Below are 22,174 nucleotides of genomic sequence, written 5' to 3' on the forward strand. Positions count from 1 at the left end.
TCAGTCCAACATGAAGATCTTTGCATTGCTTTTTCCATTCTGCTGCTCTTTAGGTCCTTTGAACTGTACTATTAAGTACAATAGAGGCCAATTAAATCCCCAACCCAGCATGCTCAGGAAGTCACAACTGCAAGACACAGGTTGCTAAAAAAAATAATTATTTTATAACCTAAATAGGTAAGACAGACTAATAAAAGGATAGAGCACTAAATCCCACTTCTTCAACAAAACATCCCACAGAAAACTAGTAACATCCTATATGTGGAAAGCTAAAGATGTTGTAGCTGCAGGGAGTATATTTGGGGGTGTCTGCAAAACTACTGCTCCTCCCCAATCCTGTCACCTGTCTGTCCCACTCCTTAGCCGGGAAGTTTTCCAGCACTAAACAGCCCTTCACTGCCACTAAGCTTCAGTAGGCAAACATACAAATTGGGTATGAAGTTTACAACATGGGACAGCAAAAGAGATAAGCTGAGTTGTTTTGGCTGGTGACTGAGGCACCAAATCTCATAGTTCACCTCCTGATTCCAGGAGGGGAGCAAGAGACACAAAAGCCACCCAGTCTAAAGAATTTCCAGCCCGAGCACAACTCCCACATCCCCCCCATGAAGCACTGCTTGAAATACAACTTATAACAAACAAATCACACTGAAAAAGTGTATCAACCATTATTACTTTACAGTAAAAACACTTTATAACCTAGTTGCAACATATAATGTCTCTTCAATCCTCTGAATATAGTTTTAACTTACCATAAATTTAGAGCTCTCTCAGGAAAATCGTAAAGTTTGCACATATGAACCAAGAGCGCTCCCCCCCATGGAGACTCCCTTCTGTCTTCCTTTTCCTCCCCCTCCCCAAATACAGGAAGAGAGATCACCAGCTGCCTGCTGAAGAAAACAACCATGAATAATGTGTATCACTCAGATGGCTTGGATGATTCAGCTTTTCCATGTGAACTTTACTAAGTGGTACACAAATGGTGCTTTGTGCATTTCTGAATCAAACGTGTAATTAATAGTCTAAGTACATAACACAATTTCTACTTGAAGAACAACTTTTCATCTTAAATATAGAAGTGCATCTGTTACCTTACAATGGCTCCAGTTCTCAAACTTACCAGTAACTACATCTACCTGTACTGCAGCATCTCCAGCCTTAAAAAATCTATTTTATATTGTTCTCAAAAGTTGCACCAAACAGGGCAGTGAAAAGAGGATCTAGTGACGAGCTCATAATTTTGAAAGCCACCTGACATGATATGCACTGGGTTTAGAGTGGGAGGCCTGGGAAGGAACAGAAAATCTAGATGCTGCAAAATACAACAGCACAGTACGCAGCAGCTTGATCATAAGCATCCCACAAAGTTACCTGTAGCTACATCTTGAAAGTTCAAGAGATTCTCACTGTCTAGAAACTTGCAGGAGAATAGTATTAAAAGTTTCCAGACAGTAGGCCAAGATTAAAAAAACCCACACAAATGCAAAATACATACACATTTACTTGGCTTATTTTTTGCTTAGCACTGCTCAAAGATAATGAATTAGTCCCTGGGTTTACTTCTCTAATTTCCTTAGCCTTTACTCATTTGTTCACATGTGTTCACTTGAATCCTCTTCATCAATGAGATCCTATTTTCATTTCACCGCTGCAGTCATAAACAGCTCTAATAAATCAATTAGATTTGACGCAAAAAGTAGAAAGAAGTGTCAGACCTAGCACTCCATTGGACAGAATGTCTTGCCAAACAAGCCCTATTTACTTAGCAGGAGAAAGGCTTATTTATTGTTGTCATAAAAGCAGCACAAGTGAACATAACACTGCCTTCTGCACAAACACAAGTGTGACAATACGGAAACTGCCCAAGGTGCTCAGCAAGGGAGAAGGTGGTAACAGACCGAATGGACTGGTCACCACTGGAAGTCACTCAAGACCTCGACAAAAACAACCGAAATGTTGCTTAGCCTGGTGCTTTAAACAACAAAACTAAGTCTTTGGGGTCACTCAGTGTGCTGCTTTCCACTAGGGCACCACCTTGGATTTTGTTTTAGAGGTGCAAGCTAGTCCAGAGTACTGGAAAGCAAGCAGAGAAACATGTTTTGGCAGCAACTCTTCTTTGACTAATGACTTTAGCAAGCTTTATGTGACCTTGTAACTGACTTCCGCTTCCCTTTGAGGTGTAAACATGTTATACACATCCAACCCAAAGAGCTTATCTCAAACTAGTCAGGCTGATGCAACTCTCACCTTACAGCATCTGCCTTGAGTCAACACTGCCAGAGTCGGCCACCCTCACCAACATCTCTGCTCACAGTCAACTATGTGAGCAGCAGTCACTGTGTGAGAGCAGAAGGTGCCCAAAATCATCTGCATCTTGAAAACATGCCAAATACCTCATTGCAAACTAGAGGAAAAAATCACATTTGCAGGAGTGGGCTGTGGGAGGTGTCATGTGCTTTGGTTACATGGATGGTTCAGCTTTTCTTAACTTCAAATAGCTGGTGATGTTTTTTCCATTCCTTGCCATTTTCTTGATAGCAACAAGAGTACTTCTCATCACAGCTTCCCAGCACACTGTCCCTCTTTGGTCAGCCACTGGGAAAATGAGTCATGATGCTGAAACCTGAGCCTCTTCCACATCCTGCTAGAGGCCTTATTCCACACACACAGACCACATCTATTCCAAGCAGAACAGGCAGCTCCAGTCAGTAGCAGGTCAAATGCATTTCTTGTGGCCAGGTTCACCCAAGCATGTGCACCCCCAGGTGTCTGCCTCGCTGCCCCTCCCAGACAGCCCCAGCTCACTAATCCACTTTGCTTTAATAAAGGCCTCTCTGCACAGCACTAAATGAAACATGCCTGTGCCACACCAGGAGCTCATATGCTGCCAAACCTTTATGGTTTTTTAATAATGGCTCCCTCACATTACCTCTGTTCTAACACCATGCTGTGGGACACATCATCCCTCCACAACACTCCCATACTTCCATGGGAAAACAAACTTGGCAAATCAAAGAACTCCCATATATTGCACATTAGTCTCTTATTCTACCTTTTAGTTTTCCAGTCCCACATTCATTTGCTATTCATGTATACACGTAAGCTAGTTCTGACCCACAACAGTGAATGTGGTAGATAACCAGGTGTATGACCCAGCACAGCATACCAGGCACTCCCCTTTCCCTGCTAATGGGGAGCAAGTCTCACCTGGCTCCGAGCTCACAAAAATAGCCACACTGGGGGAGGAAGGAAATTCCCTACTTGACTACAGAGCAGCAGGAAGCTGTCAGTAAAAATCCAGGCCATCCGTGAAAAAAAAGCCACAGAGCTGCCCCTGCTGACAGCAGGAGAACGGGCCACGGAGCTCACCAGTGTCCTGCTGCTTCAAGGGTTAATGCCCAGCCCCATGGGCAGCATCCCATGGGAAACAATTAGGTGCCCTAAACATTTGTATTTCCTGGCTTTATTCCTTCTAAAACCATACCTGAACAATTACTCATCTCTTCTACAACCAAAAACTTTCTGAACGTGTATTTTGAGAGCTGAATCAGAGGCCTGTTGCTCCTCTCCTGAGCAGGAGGAAGGGAAGACAGAGGCTGCTGCTTTAGCTGGTGTGTTGCTGCTCACCCCTCTCGTCCCTCCATCCCACCTAGCTCACTGCACAGAGAGCGAGAGGGAAGGCAGGGAAGGGCAGGAGGCCTCTGTGGTACATCCACACCCATCTCTCCAACACAGCCTGTGAATCCAGGGTTACAAAACTCAGTGACTAGAAAAACAGTCATTTCTTCCTATCCAGTGATAAGAAGACAATGTGTTTGGAGCTGAAGGGCCAAGGAATACTTACGGTGGTCTAAGCAGCTTCAAAGCAGAATCCAAGCCAACAGCTTATAAACAAAGAGAAATTCTTCTATGAATCAAGAGCTTGGAAATACTGTCTTGTGGGCAGCGCTATTTTTACTGGAAAGCTCTGGTGAAAACTATCTCGGACATCAAAACAAACTAGACTATGCTATAAATATTAAAGGCTTTATAGCTGTTTGTTTGTGCAATAAATTCCAGGAAAGTCCCTTGGCCTTAATGGAGGGAAAAGGTCAAAGAGGAAGAAGGACATAGGGAAAGGGAAATAATTAATTTTGGACATCATTTATTTTGTTCTCATCCTACTCACAGCAACTTATACCAACTTCTCATCAGAAACAAATGGTCAGGAGCCGTGCCAGATGATTTTAAGACTTCTACGTGTTCAATGGGACATTCAGTGGGCTTGGGGACGACAGTCCCAGCTAGAGCTGTGTTACACCTAAGAAAGACTTTGGCCAAGTTCTGTGGAGGCACATTTAAGGATACCATAGTTGCTCTGCAAGAATGTCCAACACCTAAACTACAGCCCTCACTTCCTACTATCACAAAATAAAAATCAAACAAATCACCCAAGATGCAGCCACTAAAATTTGGCTGACCTTTCACCTGGATGAAAATCCTTAGTTTCGTTATTATTCATTATCATTCATGAAGTTGTTATCCACAAAGTAGAAAAACTGTTTCTTCTTAGTTTGGGGGTTTTCTTTGTTTGGACTCTTTTTTTTTTGCAGATTATAATTTTATTGCCCATTTGTGCCTACTTGGCATTGTTAACATTTTCACTGGAAATACGTGAAGATTTCAGTTAATGAGGGATGGAAAACATATTAGTAAGTAGCACATGATTACTTGGTGGAAAAAAACCCAAATATTAAATACATATAACACTTCAGACTGTGGTGTTTTCTATGTATCTCAGTAAATACTGCCCAAACAATAAAGCCTCTAAGCGAAGGTCAGAAGGGTCTGAGGCTCATTACCTGCAAAGGCACTTCCAGAGAACATCTAAACATGCAAAGGCTGAGCACCATCAGCAAGCACAGCCCACTGCTTCATCAGGATCATGTCCACAGGAACATTTCAACAGTTCCTACTCTGGCCCATTTGTACTGAAGGACGGCTACACTTATGGGGGAAAAAAAGCCAACCAAACCAACCAACCTAAAAATGAAATCCAAAAACACCCAAGCAACTAACCCACATTGCTGTTAAGTGGCACTGTAAACTAGAGTTGGTTGTCCTCTGATTCCTTGGCTGCTGCCTAGCTGCCAAACTGTCACCATGCATGGTGAATAGCCATCCTCACCAGAGCTCAGGGAACAAATGGAAATTGCAATCATAAACTGATCCCAAGGATTCTCCTTATAAATCAGCGCTCTCTGGCAGTTGTTTTACGCTTAATTACTCCATCTCCATACCCAGTTAATCAATCATGTAATCATCTAAGAAAAGATCTTTGCCCTCTCCCAAAAACACATATTGGGTTAACTCCATAACCACTTAAGGGAGAAAGTCAGTGGCTTACATCATCTCATCCTGAACTGAGGTGGCCACACAGGGAGGTCTAAACCAAAATGTTCACATCTATTCTATGTCATGCTAAAACAAACACATTTCTTCCATTGGCAGGAACTGGAAGACACCCAAAGGTCTCGATTTTTTTCCTCCACTGAATATGTAATCCTCATTTTTCTTCCCACTGGCAAAGTATGTGCAATAGACAACTCCTGCCTGTTTCATATTTAGTATCTATTAAAATTCCAACCCTAAGTGATACTAGTTCAGCAATATTGTTTCTAAATTTTAGTTTCCACTTTTGGACGAAGTCCAGAGTAATCCAAACTAACTAAGCTTTTGGACCACTACATGAGGCCCCATGGGAATCTCACCAGCAGTTACTAACCATCACAAAAGACAAAACAAGTCAGGCACTTGCCAGAGCACTGGGTTTGCATTGTGCAGGCACCAGGATAAAGAGAAACTACTATTTTAAACATGCACTAGCAGTGTAGGCAGTAGAATTTGGTGAAATTACACACTGACATCAGCTCTTGACTGCATTTGTCATACATCTTACAGCTCAAGTGCTGTGCATGGAACTATATATAACTACTTTGAATGACTGCCCTTGTGTCATATTCTAGCACCATACAAATGTAGCAGGAGAAACAAATGCGCATGCAGCACTTCTGTGGGTTGTTTTCTTTGTGGAGTTACTGCTTCGCAGCTGAGACAGTGCTCAACACAACACAGACCCATACATTTAGCTTAGCCCAGCCCCTCTTCTAGCATAACACAAACTGAATGGTTTTGGAGCATTCTTTCTATGTTTTAGTGTAAGCCAATGACTTTCTCAAGAGCTCTTGTCCATTATAAAAACCTTAACAGTCCGCAAGATGACAAAAATATTCCTATGTGATGGCCACAAGGAGCATGTGCTCCATAACCACAGCATGTGCAAAGGCAAAGTCAGGCTACAAAGAAAGAAACCACAATTGTACAACAGGACAAAGTGAGATTACTCCGAAAGCCTGAACAGTTTTTTCCAGCTGTGCGTGAGCATTTCTAACTCACACTCCAAGATGGATGTACAATGGAAGTTGTGGGAAGAAGTACCTATTTAAGCACAGAAACCACAAGTACAAGCCAGCACCCACCCTGCTCCAAGACACCAATCCAATCCTGCTGGCAAAGGCATTTCTCAGAATGCATGCACATGAGAGCCTTCTTGCCCAGATCATGTGTAAGATACTCCAAAAACTGACTGAGGAATGCAGAAGAAAGTAAAATCTGAAGGAAAAAAAAAAACGTTTTTGACCTGAATTCATCATCAAGGTCCACGTTAAAGCCTGATGAGGGGTTTAATTTGGTCTATTCAGGATGTGGCTGCACGTACAGAGCAGTTTGTGAGGAATGCCTGCTGGCAATGCAATAAAACAAGACATAAGATTTGGGAAAAATTATTTCTCTAAGAAGAAAACTCTTTATCCTCTCCAACCATAAAACTAGTCCTCACCATCTGTTTCCTGGCTTGACTAAGTTTTGAATTATTTTCCCCTCCTCTTTCTGTTCCATGAGCACCCAGCTCATGGAGTCTGCTGGTTTTAACACAAGGCCTGGTTATCAGCTCACTGATTGGCACAGAGTTAGTATAATACTTACAGTACTCTGTCCACCTCTCTTGGTCATCCAGATTTCAAACACTGATTAATTTAATTATCCGCAATATTAGAGGAAATACACTGCTTGAAGAATTACCCTGAACTCTGTCTCTACAAGCCATTAGTATTCATTTTTATGTCTGATTTCCTCTTACATATTACCCCATCTAAAATAGTATTTTCCTGCAATGGTTGTGTAAGGAAACACTTGAGTTATTTGTGTGCACGTACTCTACAGATTAAAACAGAAGCCTGCTCAATATTTCTGAAGTGCACATACTTCACTTTATGCAAGAGAACTACATATTCTTCTTCATTTTTGTGGGGTTTATGACCTTTTCTAATTAGCTGTGTTGTTTTGCCACCATGACAGCGTATTCGGAGTATTGTGGAGTACTGTACCATGGCAGGATATTTGGATACATGTTGTACTCATTAGGGAAGTCAACCTAGGCATAGTTTTTCATAAAACAGATACATGTGCGTTCATTACCAAGAGATGAGCCAAGTTTCTGCGTAACAGCAGTTTCTAATTTGTTACCTGCATTTTTCTCAGGTTAAGCCACAAAAATATTGCCTATGATTTATTCCTAGACTTGTGAGACCTTTTTTTTTTTTTTGCCCCTAAACTATAAAGCACCTTCTATATTCACTATACACAGCAAGAAGTTAAGCGTGATACTTCCCCATTCACTTTTAAACCATGGAAAACAGGACACTGAATATGAGCAAAATTTCCATTTTAAAATCTTGTTTAGACAACATTTTTTACTTTGATCTAGTTCAGTAACTGTGATTTACTTTAAAACAGCTTGGTCCATTTGAGGCTGGACTATACTACATCACGGTGCCTACAACAGGGCAGTCCCAGCCTTTTTCTCAGAGGCAGGATGAAACTGGTCTAGGGTTCAACTACACAGCAACAGTGTTTGGTCACATTTCTAGTACAGACTGACATTTCAGGGAGTGTAGAAGAGCGGCACAAGACAGACATATTATAATCTGCTTGGATCAGAAAGGTCAAAACCAGCCCCCACCTAAATTACCAGTGAGTCACAACCAAAAGCAATTAACTGAGAACTGAATTTAACACCCTGTCTCTCTCTGTTGGGCTGTAGCATAACTTTGTAAGCTTGTTGAAGCAGAATGGTCACATCTTCACAGCCAGGATTATAGTGTGATATTAACACTTGTGTTATCACATGTGATTCCTGCCCCAGTCCAAAGTGCAAACTAGCATTTAACTTCCCTCTTTCCCCACTAATTAAAAATAAACCATTCTTTTCAGCAAAACCAAAGGAGTAAAGGCTGCTGGCAATGTAAAATAGTTAGTCCTATGATTAGCAGGGAATACAAAAACTTATTTTCCTTTCATCTGACTATGCTGTGCCCAGTAGAAGGTACAAACTGTATCTATTCAAGTGTAAAAAATACATACAACTGTATTTAACATTTAAATTACTTTAAACAGAAGTGTTTGCATACTAACAATCCTATGTACATTCCATTTTAAACAATACCTCTTTAATATGCTCTTCTTTTGTTAAACGAGTTTTATTTTCCTCCCAAAATACCCGATACTACTTTAAAATTCTGGAGGGGGAAAAATTTTGAGCTATATAGAAAATAGCAAGATGTCTTACAATTGCAGTGTATGATAGCACATATTTTTCATAAAAACAAAGTATCATTCAGAAACTGAACCACTGGAACAGTTCTCATAAGTCCAACAGGACTGTCCTTAAAAGGTTACTTTGGTTAACAGCAAATCATTCTTAAACAATTAAGGAAGAAATATATATTCTTTTACCACCTCTACAGATGCATTTCCTTGACATGTAGCAAACCATATACCTTTCAGATAAGCACTGCAGTTGTTCAGTGCTCTTTATTTGTACTGAGATTTCAATAAAATAGATTATATATCAGGTTGGATTGATTTATAATTAAATTAGTCCAACTTCCTAAGATCTCTGAATAAGAGAACTCACTTCCTACGATTTCATAGGATCTCTGGATATCAGAGAAAGAACGGCATCACTACTACTTCTTCCTCACAAGGTTGATATCACGTAGTACTTGCAACAGTTTCACTAAGTTGCACGAAACTGCTGCTTCCCTGCTTATCTTTTCCTGGTCAGAAGAGCAACACAACTTTTGCTGAGCTCTGCATACTCTGACATCCAGCCAGTCACACCAGCCTCTGAGCAATCAGACAACTAAAGTGCCACTGGACTTCACAGCAATGCATTGCTTTCCTCTGATCCGTTATGCATATTCCAGGTCATGAGCAGCCTCTAGCTCACTGAAATTTGACTCATTTCCATGGGAATAAATGCCTTCAGCTTTTCACCAGGAAGAGGAACTTGATCTTTATCTCTTTTCCCCTCCTTGCACTATGTAACTCTCTGATCCATCAAAAAATCACAAACGAAAAGGCAAAAATATAAGATTCTCCAGGAAAAGAATACCGCATTAGTCACTATGAGTCAGTTAAGCTGAAAAGTAGGGAAGCCTGACCGATGAGCAAAGGCACTTGGTGACAGCACTGTGGACAAGAGTCAGTGAGTCAACAATTTCAGTCTTGTAATCCAACTGACGAGCAGGGAGGGCTCTGTGGAGGAGGATTTTGTGGACGATGTAACCGACGATTTTTTAGCGCATTCATCTTGAAAAGGAATCGTCGCACTGTTGTGGAGGTCTGTATTCATAAAACACCTGCTGCCTCGAATATAATCCGTTCCCCTCACTAACTGCTTGTCAGACAGTGGCCTTGAGAGGGGATGTTGTGTGGAGGGGCTTTCTTCAATGATTGGGGGTATCCTTTCATTACTGAAGTACCTGCAGAGGACATCTTCACCTGTACAAATAGGAGGAGGAAAATCAATTATTACTGACTTCAAAACCCTCCATTAACATCTTCTACTTTTATAAAAATACTCTGATTACACTTCAAATTACCTAGATTTTGGCTACTCTTCATAACACACCTGGACATAAGCAGCTGTCAATAGATTAATGGATTTTTGCATATTTAATGTTTGGATCCGACCCAATACAGCTTATATACAAGTCTGTAGCACTTAGGTACATTTGAAGTATTAAAAAAAAGCAAACACAAAACCAAACAAAAAACCATACACACAAAACCCAGCCCTGCCACCTGGTGATCACTCTGTTAGACTCATTACTTAGACTGCTTCTAACATCCCTCCAGGTTGATGCTTCCTGTTACCAACTTTATTTTTTGCACTAAAATAACAGAATTTAGTTTATCTAGAATTACACATTAGCTTTCATAACTGATTTCCAGAATAAACTAGTCGTGTTTATTTGCCTAACAGGACTCATAACCTTTCAGATGCAAAATGGGGTGGGGAGAGAAGGACAACAGGGAAAGTAAAAAAAGCCACCTAACCTAACACCAACTTTATGAGCTTCTGTCTCTCTCCCATTCAGTGATATCTGCAGAATATGTTGTTTTCTAACAGCAGTTGCAGTAAAAAGCAACTCCTAAAAGGCCCTACAATTTCGAGAACAAGCCTGCTTCTACAACAGCCTCCACAGTGAGCTAAACGAACAGAAAGACTTAGCAACAAAGCAGTTCTATAATGAGTATTAAATGCAGAAGAAAGGGAAAAGGGTGTGTGTAAGAGCAAAATGGCAAACCTGTACTATAAAGAGAAAAGTACAGACCTGGCCTAGTCATTCTAGCTTACTTTCAATGCTCACAAGACAGGAAAACGTTCGAGTCCCAGCACTGAATAGCTCCACAAACATCTCAACTACAATCTGGCCTGCCAAAAACATCAATTGTCACCTTGGATCAGTTCAGCAACATGCAAACCATAACCCTCTGTTCCTGGTTTAAATGCTTTCAAGCAGTTCATCCTAAGGAAATGTTGGAGAGGAAGGCAAGAGAAGGAGGGGTGAGAGTAAAACCTTGCCTTTTCTCCCTGGTCCTCGTGGCCTAGAAAAGGGTTCTGAAGCTCCTATCCAGCTTCCATCAGCAGGCATTGACAAAGGACGAGGTTTTCCTAAAGGCAACATAGAAGGTTTTGAGGAATTACATAAGAGTTTAGGAAATCAACTTTTAAATTATTACTTTTCACAATTAAACAAGAGAGTAGATACAGCAACAAGGAGATCAAATGGCAGGAAGAAAACATATTTAAAGTTACCTCCACTGGTTCTATGTAAGCAATCAGTGTGCTGAGATTGAACAGCCACACTCTTGCTCACTTGCAGCAGCAGTGGACACAATGTGATAACTAAAACACATATGGAACTGGCCATCTGCAGCAGCAGAGCCCAGCTGAATGACATTCATTAAAAAACTAACAGCACTTAAGTGAAATTATTGCAGATGTGGAATTTCATTCACATTCACAGTTTGCACAGAATGCTCTTAATATCCATCAAGTCTAACACAAATCATTTCAAACTGAACAAAGTGCTTATCATAACAGAAAATGAGAGAGGAATGAACTCACCATAGGACTGTGTTTTTTCCCTCATCTTAGCTTGTAGGATATTTACTTCCATGGGATACCCAGGCAACTGATCTGAATCAGCAATTGTAAACCTTCGCCTTCGACTCTCCTGATCCAGAAAAGAATTGGGAGACTCGGCGCCCTTGGACCCAGGTAGTGGCTGGCCGCGTTTGTTGCCTCCTCCATACAGAAAACTCCCCTTTTCATCTCTGAAAGGACATGTCACTTCAGTTAGTAGCTGAAGAGTTTCCCTATACAGACATGAGTAGGTTTGAAAGTTACTTCCAGCACCCAGTCATGGTCATGACAACTGACATTGTGCTGCAAACAAGCTGAAAAAACCCCAAGTCAGGTGATGGAAGACTTCATTATACTTACCAAGGAGAAAAGAAAGCTACCCTCCTCATGCTAATTTATTGTTAATGAGCCAGTAATTTAACAAACAGAGAAGTTTAGAGGTTCCACTCCTGTGAAAGATTTTGGTAAATGAGACCTTTCTGCCCAGAGAGCATTAAAGCCCCTGATTCACTGACGGCTCAGTACACAGCTGTGAATTGGGAGTGCTACATAAATTTTTCCACCTCTGTGTAATGCCCACACCTATCACCTCCATCTGAGGGGCTATGCTTTTCAGTCATGCTAAGAGCCCAATAACTGTCACTGAATATTTACCACCTTCTCTCCCTCTTCTTGAGAGTTTCTGTAGTAAATTCGTAGTGTATATATACATAGTTTTGATCAAATTCTGCAGGAACTCCCTTCCCAGAGCAATTTCTCATTCCAAAGGCCAGAACCAGCCATTTTGTAAGTACTTTTGAAAGGGAAGCTACACTCCAAGTAAAGATTTGCCTGGGCCTTTACCCCCCTTTCCCTGTACATGCTACAATCTTACTGCTTAAAGCAACCATTAGCCAAGTCAGGCATAAAAATACATAGCTAACTGTCTAAGCACATATATACCCCAGTATTCACAACAGCCCCTGGCCAGCACATAGCACTTTTCCATCTCTCCACCAAGAACAATGCTATAGCTCAGTGAACGGGATGGAGCTATTTATGGAGATTTATAGACTGAAATCACACTCAAGTGTTACACCACAACTGTATGTATGCAGAGAACTCTTCTACACCACCACCATGTGGAGACTTGTGCCATGGGGAGGGAAGTCAGACACTGCTCTCTGCCTCCCAGTGTGGACCAGAGAAGATCCGTGCCAGGAAGGGAAGAGAACAGGGCGATGAAGGGGAAAAAAAAGCAACAACCACAAAAAAGCACCACAGTTTCAAGAGAACAGTAAGACATGCAGAGTTGAAAATAAATGGCCAAACAGAAGGCAAAATAATTGTTCTTTCTTCTCTTTCCACCTGCCACAGCTTTCCATGTTTACTTTTGTGAAAAGTCAAAGTCAAGACACCTTCCCATTTCCACACATCATGAAGGACAAGTTTTACAGCTTGCATTGCTACTTCCTTTCTTGTCAACAGGGATTCAGGTCTAAAGGCATCTGAAACTCAATATAATTTTGTGCCTCTTTAGGAGAGCTAAACTGAGTCCATGCGTATAATTTACCAACGTGCTTGAAATTTAACAATTTAAAGAAAAGACCAAAGCTAAATCTGTTAAATCCATATGCTTGTTATTATGCAAAAATACTTGAGTTTAGGGGTTTTTTTAATAAGAACTGAGCATGTGCAATCATAAAACCAGAGAGAGAGCATGTCACGGTGGGTCCAACTTCAGTAAAGAGACCCTACCTTGGAGAAACTCCCACTCCCAGTTCTGCCTCAAAGACTGCAGTAATACAAACTCTGTCTCTGTGTCAGCCCTTACATGACACAAGACAAGCTCTTTGCCAACAAGTCCTGCAGCAAAACGTCAGAGTTTCTGGGCTGGGCTATCTGCACGTAACCTAAAGCACTGAGGCAGACCAGGAAGCATGCTTGCCTTTCATGTCTTGCCTGAAAACTCCTCTGTTCATCACCTTCCCAGGGCAGCTGGCAGGGTTCTGGCATGAGTCAACATGGACTTGAGAACAAACAAAAGGTAGCCTCACCATATATACCACCCCCTGCCTGTTGTATACATAAGTCTGACTTTTACAGCTTACATTACAGGATAAAAAAAATGAAAGTTGAATGAATTGATTCTCCCTTCCTTTCAGTAGGAACATTCCTGTTTTAAACAACTTGCAAGTTTAACAATGAAAAAGATCTTCTTTTATATTCCAATTCCCACAACAGTTATTTAACCTGCTAGAGTTAGAGACAAAAATTACTTCTTGCTACATGCAGCTGGATTTGAACAAAACCAAAAACGTAACTCCACAACAAAACCAGAAAACATCCATTCATGTTTTGGGAACAACACTGATCTATGTGTCACACAATAATCTTCTAATAGTAAAATATATTACAATTCTGGTAGTTTATGCACTTAAGCACAATAACCTTAATAATTTCTTAAGTTTACACACTTAGATGTAATAGCCTTAATAACTGCTTAACCAGCAATCCAATTCATTTAGGCAACTAGAAGAGAGTCTGAGATTCTCAGTTTCCTCAAGCTACTCTGCACACAGCTCTAACAGCAAGTCAGCTGAGAAACAAGTGTAATAAAGGAGGTTTTTGTTCAGTAGTGCATGTTTATTTGCATACCGAGGAGAATATGGAATAGCTGGTGGAGGTGGTATGTACAGATCCAGAATGGCTGGCTTCTCTTTCTTCAGTGAGGTATCCACAGTGCTTTCTGGTGACTGAGTTGAAGTTGGTGGAGGATTGGTCTGAAATGTTAGACAGCTATCAAACATCTGAGCAGTCATTTATCATTCACAAAAAAGATAATTCAATAATCAATAGTATCATTTACATCCCCTAGCGAACTACTATCTCTATGCTGCACGAACACATTAAAAACTCTTAGCATTTATATTTTCCTCCACCCCCAGTTTTGGCCAGCTTTGCAGTTCCTCCTACAGAAGTCCTATCACTGGTAATGCATTGCTCAAGAATATGTTGCTCTTTCCAGTTCTATTTTTCCTGTAAATTTCACAGACAAAAAAAGCAACTGAGACAAAACCCCTTCTATTTTTAGGCCCATTAAAAGAATGCAATTTGTTAAATACAGCTATTATTTGCAACCTTTGCAAAGCCAGCTAATGCTACCTTTATTCCATAAAGTCCAGTGCCTGGGGCATAGACAGGAATATGGTTAAGTTCACTATAAATTGGATCAATGAATATAACTAGGGTCAGGGAAGCAGAGGAAAAACAGATTTGGCATTGCTCATCTTTGCAGCTCATTTCTATGTTCCCAGCATCCTGCCAGGCTCCTGCCTGTCTCTAGGAGAAAAAAGAACTTCAAAGACCCTTTCACCTTTGTCAGGCAAGAGAACTGCTCTCTACCCTTTTTGTCAAGGGCCTGGCCAGGATTTCACCCTGTTCACTCAGTAAACGGTACCCCTGCACTAACATCTGTCTTTTACCAGTCACTATGCTGAAATCCAGAACTGTCAACAGGCCTCTCCTATCACTCATTCCCCCAAGGAAACACTGCTTGGCATAGCCTATATGCCAGCCTACCTCAGCTCCTCACACTGGTAGCACATTAGGCATGATGCCACAAAAGCAAGACAGGCACTGGTGAAAGGAAAGATGAAAAAATAGTCAAGTGCACACTTTCTACCCAGTCTGAGAGAAACCTGCTTTCATCAAGACTTGCGATAGCCACTGGCATTTTACAGGCTGATACATTACCCTCACAGCTGTAGGGAGACCTGTATCAGAACGGTAGTAGGAGTGGGAACTCTCCCTGGTTTTATTCATTTCAGGTAATCAGTTCAAACTCAATTAGGTTGTTTCGTCCTGTAGCATTAAGTCCTAAGCTTCCTAATATATATATAACAAGCCATTCCTCAACATGGTCATTTAAAAATTATTAACATCTCTTTCTCTGTTCAGTACCCGACCTGTGAACTGCCCAACAACCAAATCTTATTAAACAAGTAGTTTAAGCGACTTCTGGAAAAACACTCTCTCAACCCACCCTTCACCAGACTATAAAGAGGATAACCATATGGAATAATCTATGCCATTTCAGCAAAAAAAGTATTACTGTGCTAAATGGAGAAAGCATTTATTACTCCATGTTGATAAATTCCACACATATCAGCAGTTTCACTTCAGTTAAGTTCTCCCAGTGGCACACAGACTGATTAAAACATTTAACACACCTAGTCCCTTTGTGTACCAGGAGGGCATTATCTAGTTTTAAGAAAAAGAAAACACAATAAGCAGGAACATTTTCCCTTTTATCTAGGAACCAGAAGAGGACAGCCTAACCTTTCTTGACCTATACTTAAACATGACTACCTGGGAGCATTTCTGGGATTTCTCTTTTTCCTGTTGCAACCAAGGCATTCTCATCCTGTGACCAAAGTGGAACTGGCAGCCTCTCACCTGCACCAAGGGTGGTTTCCAGCGCAGGTTCTTTAGCGGAGCGGGAGTGAAATGGAAAGAACCAGTAGGACGTTTCTTAAGCAGCAGCCTAACTCCAGCAGGATTCTCTCGCAACTTTGCCACCAGATTTTTTAGTTGCCATCCAACCTGAAAGAGAATAAAGACATCTCTTACTTTGTATTTTTCTTCTGTAAGCAAACAAGCAAGAAAACCTCAAATGCTCAAGTCAACCTGTTTGTTTGAAAATGTGCCTAGATGACAGAAACAAGATCCAAGAGTCAGAATTAAGAAAAAATTGCAAAGCTCCTTTTATGCAAGATTCTTAATTTTGTTTCAAAGGAAGATCTCTATTTAAGCTTGCAGCTTAAGATAACTAAACACTGAGATATCAAGCAGTGCTTCCTGTTTCTTTCACACACTGAAAGGCACTGCCTACCTGTGCTAAGCAAAAATGTCATCACCATATCCAAGTTCCCAGATGCAAATGATTTGACAAATACTTGCTTGTTTTTTTAAAAGCTATTTTTATCTGCATTTCAATGGATTGCAATAATGCATTTTAAAACAGGCCTTAAATACAACATGAAGTATTTTAATATGCCACATATAGCATTTAAACATGAAATACTGCATATTTATTATATCAAAATATTGCAAATAACAAAGTTTGTCTTATAAATAAAAATGTTCATCAGGAAAACACCACAACTGCCTCCCAAACCCATCCATTTAGAACCCGTGGCAAGTGAGCTTTGCAGAGCAAGCATAAGGGAAGGCTGGTAATGCTGTTAGTTACTAACCACAGTTTGCTGATTAACCTGGATCACTTCATCACCAGCATGAATCTTCTTCGAGCGATCAGCAGGGGACTACAGAAAGGAAACAAGAGGCATGTGCTTTAGCAGGGTTTCTTCCCTCCTATAAGAATCCCCACCAAGCCAAGTCAAAGGTTGCATCAGCAATACTTTTCAGTATAGATAATTTTCACAGAGCTAGATCACACATTACACCTGCTGATGACATCAGAAATGCAAATGAATCCGTGAAATTATTTGTACTTTATACTGGGGGAACGACAGGGGAAGGGAGAAGGCATAGCCTACATTTGTCACAGGCCAAATTGTACTTAAGTCATGGGACACTCTCCACTGTTCTTGTGCCTCAGTTTGCACTATGGTTTCAGAGACAAGTGGGAGAGGACTGAGGAGGAGTTCTGCCATAACATAGCAGCTATCAAACAGGTTTCAAATAAATGTATACTGATTTTTTAAAAATACAATAAGACTGAATGTACAGAACAAAGGACCAAAACCCCTTCAATACTCAAGACAGATCCATTGCACTTGCCCTTTTTGTTTCCTAATGTAAATAAAAGCTTCCAAGTTCAATGTGAAACTACCTTGCCTGCATCATCGAGGTCAACAGATAAAAAGATATGTTTGCACACATCAAGTGTGCATAGATAGGTATTTTTCAAATACTTACCTAATAATAATACACCTTAAATTACAATTCTCTTGGAATAAAACCTAAACTCTGGGGAACCATTAGCAAGGAACAGCTTACTGTGTCAATATCTAGATTTATCAACAGCTGGTGCAATGCAGCAGCTATTACTGCAATTACTAAAACACCTTCTCACTGATATAACACACCCACTCTGACCAGCCTTGACAACACCCAAAGCACACCAGCATACTACCTTGGTATATATTGCACCCTGGTCATAGGACAACTTGTCCTCCCTTTCCCCTCGCCCCATGAGTAACCACCTGGCAGCAGGCCAGCTCTTCCTAGTGACTTCAGAACTAAGCACTGGGATTAAGGACTCCCTTCACCTCATCACACCTTCAAAGCTCAATTAACTTTGTTATGAGAAAGAATTGTAGGAATAAACAGCATAATAAGGGAAGAAAACATGGGGGAATTTGTGGGAGTCTCCAGCTATCATGAGTAACCCCCATTTCTTCATTGTCTTCTTGCTTCCTTTGAGAGGAAATGCCTCTGTGGAAGGCTGGGTATATATGAGTCAACCAAGATCATGAAAAAAATGCTGGGCCAAAGTCAAGTTTGTAGAAAACAAAGCTCATTTCAAGCTGTCCTTTGGGTAGTCAACAGCCTGCCCTGCAGGTGCTTGGGGGACCCTTGCACAGAGCACTCCTACAAGTGCCAGGTCACAGTGCAGACACTGTGATAGCACTGTGAGAACAGAGGAAAGAGCAAAGTTTAGACTAGGCCAACGTGACACGGGAATTCACAAGCAAGATGGCACAATTCAGGAATCCTCTTGGATGACCAGCACCAAATGCCTGGATTTCCCAGTCCGTCCACTCTACAGTATTCTGGATGACCAGATTTCCCAGTCCGTCCACTCTACAGTATTGTCAATTTAGGCCTGTAATTCCACTGCAATCCCACACAACAGATCTGGCTACTAAAATACCATTCCAAACCTAGCAAGCAAACTGAGCTAAGACCCAGTCTTGGTCACGAAAACAGTACCATGCCACCATAAAGATGTCAGCTGTTTGCAGATCTCTCAGTTAATTGTCAAGTCCTGTTGCTCCAAAGGAAGGAGTTTCCCCAAAAAAAGAATGAATGTTGATAAAAAAAGCAGATATTTAGGTCAACACTCAAAGCTACAGAAGGAATACTGCCCCACTCCTGGACTCCAAAATAAGATCTACATGCAGAAGCAGATTGCCAGCAGTCAACATTACATTCTTTCACATTTATCGGATGTTGAAATTGCTGTCAAAGTGGACTTGGTCTCTGTGGCAGATCCTATAAACACTCATGCCAGAACAATAGCGTAAAAACTATAAAGGCCTTCAGTTTTCACTCTGAACTGCAAGCAGATTTCCACCCTTTCCTCTCTGGCCCTTGGACTTGGCAGGGGAACAACTCGAACCACTGGTTCTTTCCTATTCACAAAAAAAGGCATTGCTGTAAAAGCCAAGTTTCTCTGCTCCTTTTTCTTTCAGCCACTGATCCTGCAGAGCAGCATGTTTGACAACACCACAGCATCACACGCCAGACTCAGCTGCTAGCCAGAGGTCTACTCCTTCAGTGGCTGCCCAGAAACCTTCAATAAAGTCTCAGCTACAAAGGACTCACAGTGTAAGAATAAAACAAGCAACCACCTGCAGCAAAAACCAGTTGCTTATCATGCCAACCATTTCCTTCCAGCTGACCACTCTTAAAGACTTACTTTTTCATGGTCTTTTTACTCTGCAAGGTAATTTTGTCATGGGACAGCTCATTGATTTCATTACTCATTACTGAATTTAGCACACTACCACCTAAATGTTCCCATTAGGGGAGATTGCCTTTGCCAGCAGAGAGCAAATACGTCCAAGACTTTGTTAAACAAGATACCATAAGGGCTGAGAACAGCAGATACAGTAACTTATTAAAGCAATTATTTTAATGCCAAGCATTTGAACTAGCTCATGTACTTGCTCAAACTGGTTTAATTAGACTAACAGTGAAACATGCAGACACAAAATATTTACAAATTGTGGATAAACAAGCGATGCATCACACAGTATTTAAAGCAGTAATACCATGAAAGCCATATGTAAACCAACAAAAAGTAGTAAGTCTAACTCAAAGCTACTGTCAGATAGACTGAGTTCATCTACATTTACTTCACTTACGTTTTCTGTAGTTCCAGTAATTACATGCAATCCATCATAAGTTGATTTGATGTACATTCCCTAAATAGCAGGAAAAAATGAAAAACAAGTTTAAAGGCAAAACAAACCACATAACTTATCTGATTAAACAATTGTTGGCAACAGAATCATGACATTATTAAAGCCTCTTAACAATTCACATATTTTCCCTAGAAAAGTGTGTGGTCTAACATTACAACACTCTAAACTTCTTCACAGATCACTTTTGCAGCAATTAATTATATTATTTACAATGACTTAAAGCATCTAATACATGGAATGTGATTTATAGACACTGTATGGTTGGTAATACCAAACACTGCTGGTTTTGCTGTCTTGTCAGTCTTTGGCCTTTAACAGAACTTAATTTCCGTACTACCCAGTCTGTACTAGAGAATGACAGGTTTTACTAGGTGGCCACCAGTTCTTTCCATACAAAGCACACTTATACAGGTGGGGTACAAATATTGCCAACATGTTCTTTCACAGCTTCTCTTGGCAAGTCAGTATACAGACTGCCTCACAACCACAATGCTTACATAAGCAGTAAAAGCTCTGGCAGAGTATTTGCAGCTCTGGATATTAATGTTGAGTGAATGCAAGGAAAAATTCACATAAAGTGGGTGTTGACCATAAGAACACCAAATTAAAAATCACATACAGGCTACTAACTATAATTACATAGTTTTCCCCACAAGAAGTGACCAGTACATTGGTTTCATCATTTATATACAAATACTTATCTACTTTTCTTATCTTCATCTGTAGGTAAAATCACTTAAACTGAGCTGTACAGAACTGGATGTTATTCAGGAGCTGCAGAAAGCTTATCTGCCTGACATTACCACACTTGCATAAAAGTACAAGGAAAAAAACAGAAGATTTTTTTGACCCCCTCCTCTCCAGCCAATTCCTTCCCTGTTTGCTTGTCAGTATCTAATTGTGCGCACCTACCTCTTCATTTCTTACTTAGTCCAAGCTAGACTGACTGCTTTGTGGTAGCTTGTGCATTAACAAAGAGGTCCCCATAATTTCAAGAATGCATGACTGATCCAGTCAAATGCAGTGTCCTAGGTAAAACTACATAGCCCAGTGAAACTGTACAGCTTTCTCTAAAAGTGTTCATCTCTTCTGCTTTTGGGGTCAGGGGGTAAATACAAACACACTTAAGAATTTAAATTCCCTCCTACTCATTCTAACGTGCCTGTTGCCTAGACAGAAAATCCACTAAGATTTCAAACTCAAGTTTCCCATAACCAGTACTCAGCTAAGCAGGATCCACTGAACAAACAAGAGTCAGTAATGTTACACGGCCACTGACCATTTAAAAAGTTCTTATATTCCTGCTAACAAGCAAACCTCAAAAACTATCATATTCTTCTCAGTGTTGCTATAAGCATACATAAAAACACATCTTTCAAAACACAATGTCTCATTACCTTTTCCTTTCCCCAGCCCCCCCTTAGACAAACAGTAAGTTAAGGCAACCTGCAAAAATAAATACTAATTCCACAAGAATTTGTAAATTCTCCAATATCCTGGATAAGACACAAATCTTCAACAGCTTACCATAAAGAATTGTATTTGGGATCAAACCTATTAACCTGCATACCCATCTCTGGCAGCCACTCCAGCACACCACCTGACAATTAACCTTTAGAGTTCCCCCTCACACTTCTTTCTTTTCCCCATCTTATTACCAATTTTGAAAAATCTTACTGTACACACACAAATGCATTGGCTCACAAGACCACCTATTAAACACTGGTGACATCAGGACACTCCGGAATCAGTGCTTACCAGGCCTTCCCCAGGTTTAATGTTGGTTAAATGAACCTCCTCCAGACAGGCACACTGGCTCATCAATGGATCTGTAGCTGATCGGATGGCTTTATCACAAATACCATTTAAAGTCTTGGCCTACAATGAGAACATACTAGAAACAGTTAGAAAAATTCTCTCTGGCTTCCTCCTCTGTTTTCAAAACATGCAAAGGAAATGACTTCTAAAAACACTGAAATAGAAGATTCGTTTGTATAGATCTATTCACAACATGTTTATAGTCTTGCTGTAACACAGTACCAACAAACAACCTGTTTCCACTGTTGCCAGCTCACCATTGCTAACAGATGCTGACACATGTAAAAAACTAAACACACAAAATATCAAAAAAATTTTGGGTTTGTTTGCTTTAACCAAATACAAACCATTAAAATCTTGAAACATTTTAATTATTCCTTGTGGTAACAATTGAGAGTTTTTCAAATTGTACTTTTTTTCTATGAGAATAAAACTGGCCATATGTCACAAAAGCGATGTGACTTATCTGCACAAAGCTCTACAGTAAAAGGTAGGACATCTAGCACTTAAGTCTTTCAGCAGCACTTCTTTCCACTGTGCCTCTGAACTGAACTCTTCTGGCATGCTTACGCAGGCAAGGTTCATATTTCCTTTTGACCAAAACATAACTGATCCTAAGCCAACATTATAACTAACGACTAATTCTGACCTTGTGTGTGTGTCAGAA

At 40.6% G+C, this 22,174-nt stretch overlaps 1 protein-coding gene across 1 annotated transcript in view; it reads right to left on the reverse strand.

The window, feature by feature from the left end:
- CNKSR3 (CNKSR family member 3) overlaps positions 1-22,174 on the reverse strand; it is a gene marked incomplete at its 5' end in the record, with an annotated part of 108,671 nt that overhangs the window by 73,659 nt on the left and 12,838 nt on the right. Inside the window, 7 exons of the mRNA XM_009084289.1 lie at positions 10,970-11,059; positions 11,516-11,724; positions 14,171-14,295; positions 15,971-16,117; positions 16,771-16,839; positions 19,630-19,689; positions 21,448-21,567. Coding sequence (XP_009082537.1) covers positions 10,970-11,059; positions 11,516-11,724; positions 14,171-14,295; positions 15,971-16,117; positions 16,771-16,839; positions 19,630-19,689; positions 21,448-21,567 — 820 coding nt within the window. The remainder of the gene's footprint in view (positions 1-10,969; positions 11,060-11,515; positions 11,725-14,170; positions 14,296-15,970; positions 16,118-16,770; positions 16,840-19,629; positions 19,690-21,447; positions 21,568-22,174) is intronic.

Source organism: Acanthisitta chloris, unplaced genomic scaffold (genome assembly GCF_000695815.1).
Source record: "Acanthisitta chloris isolate BGI_N310 unplaced genomic scaffold, ASM69581v1 scaffold4911, whole genome shotgun sequence".
NCBI classification, from domain to species: domain Eukaryota; kingdom Metazoa; phylum Chordata; class Aves; order Passeriformes; family Acanthisittidae; genus Acanthisitta; species Acanthisitta chloris.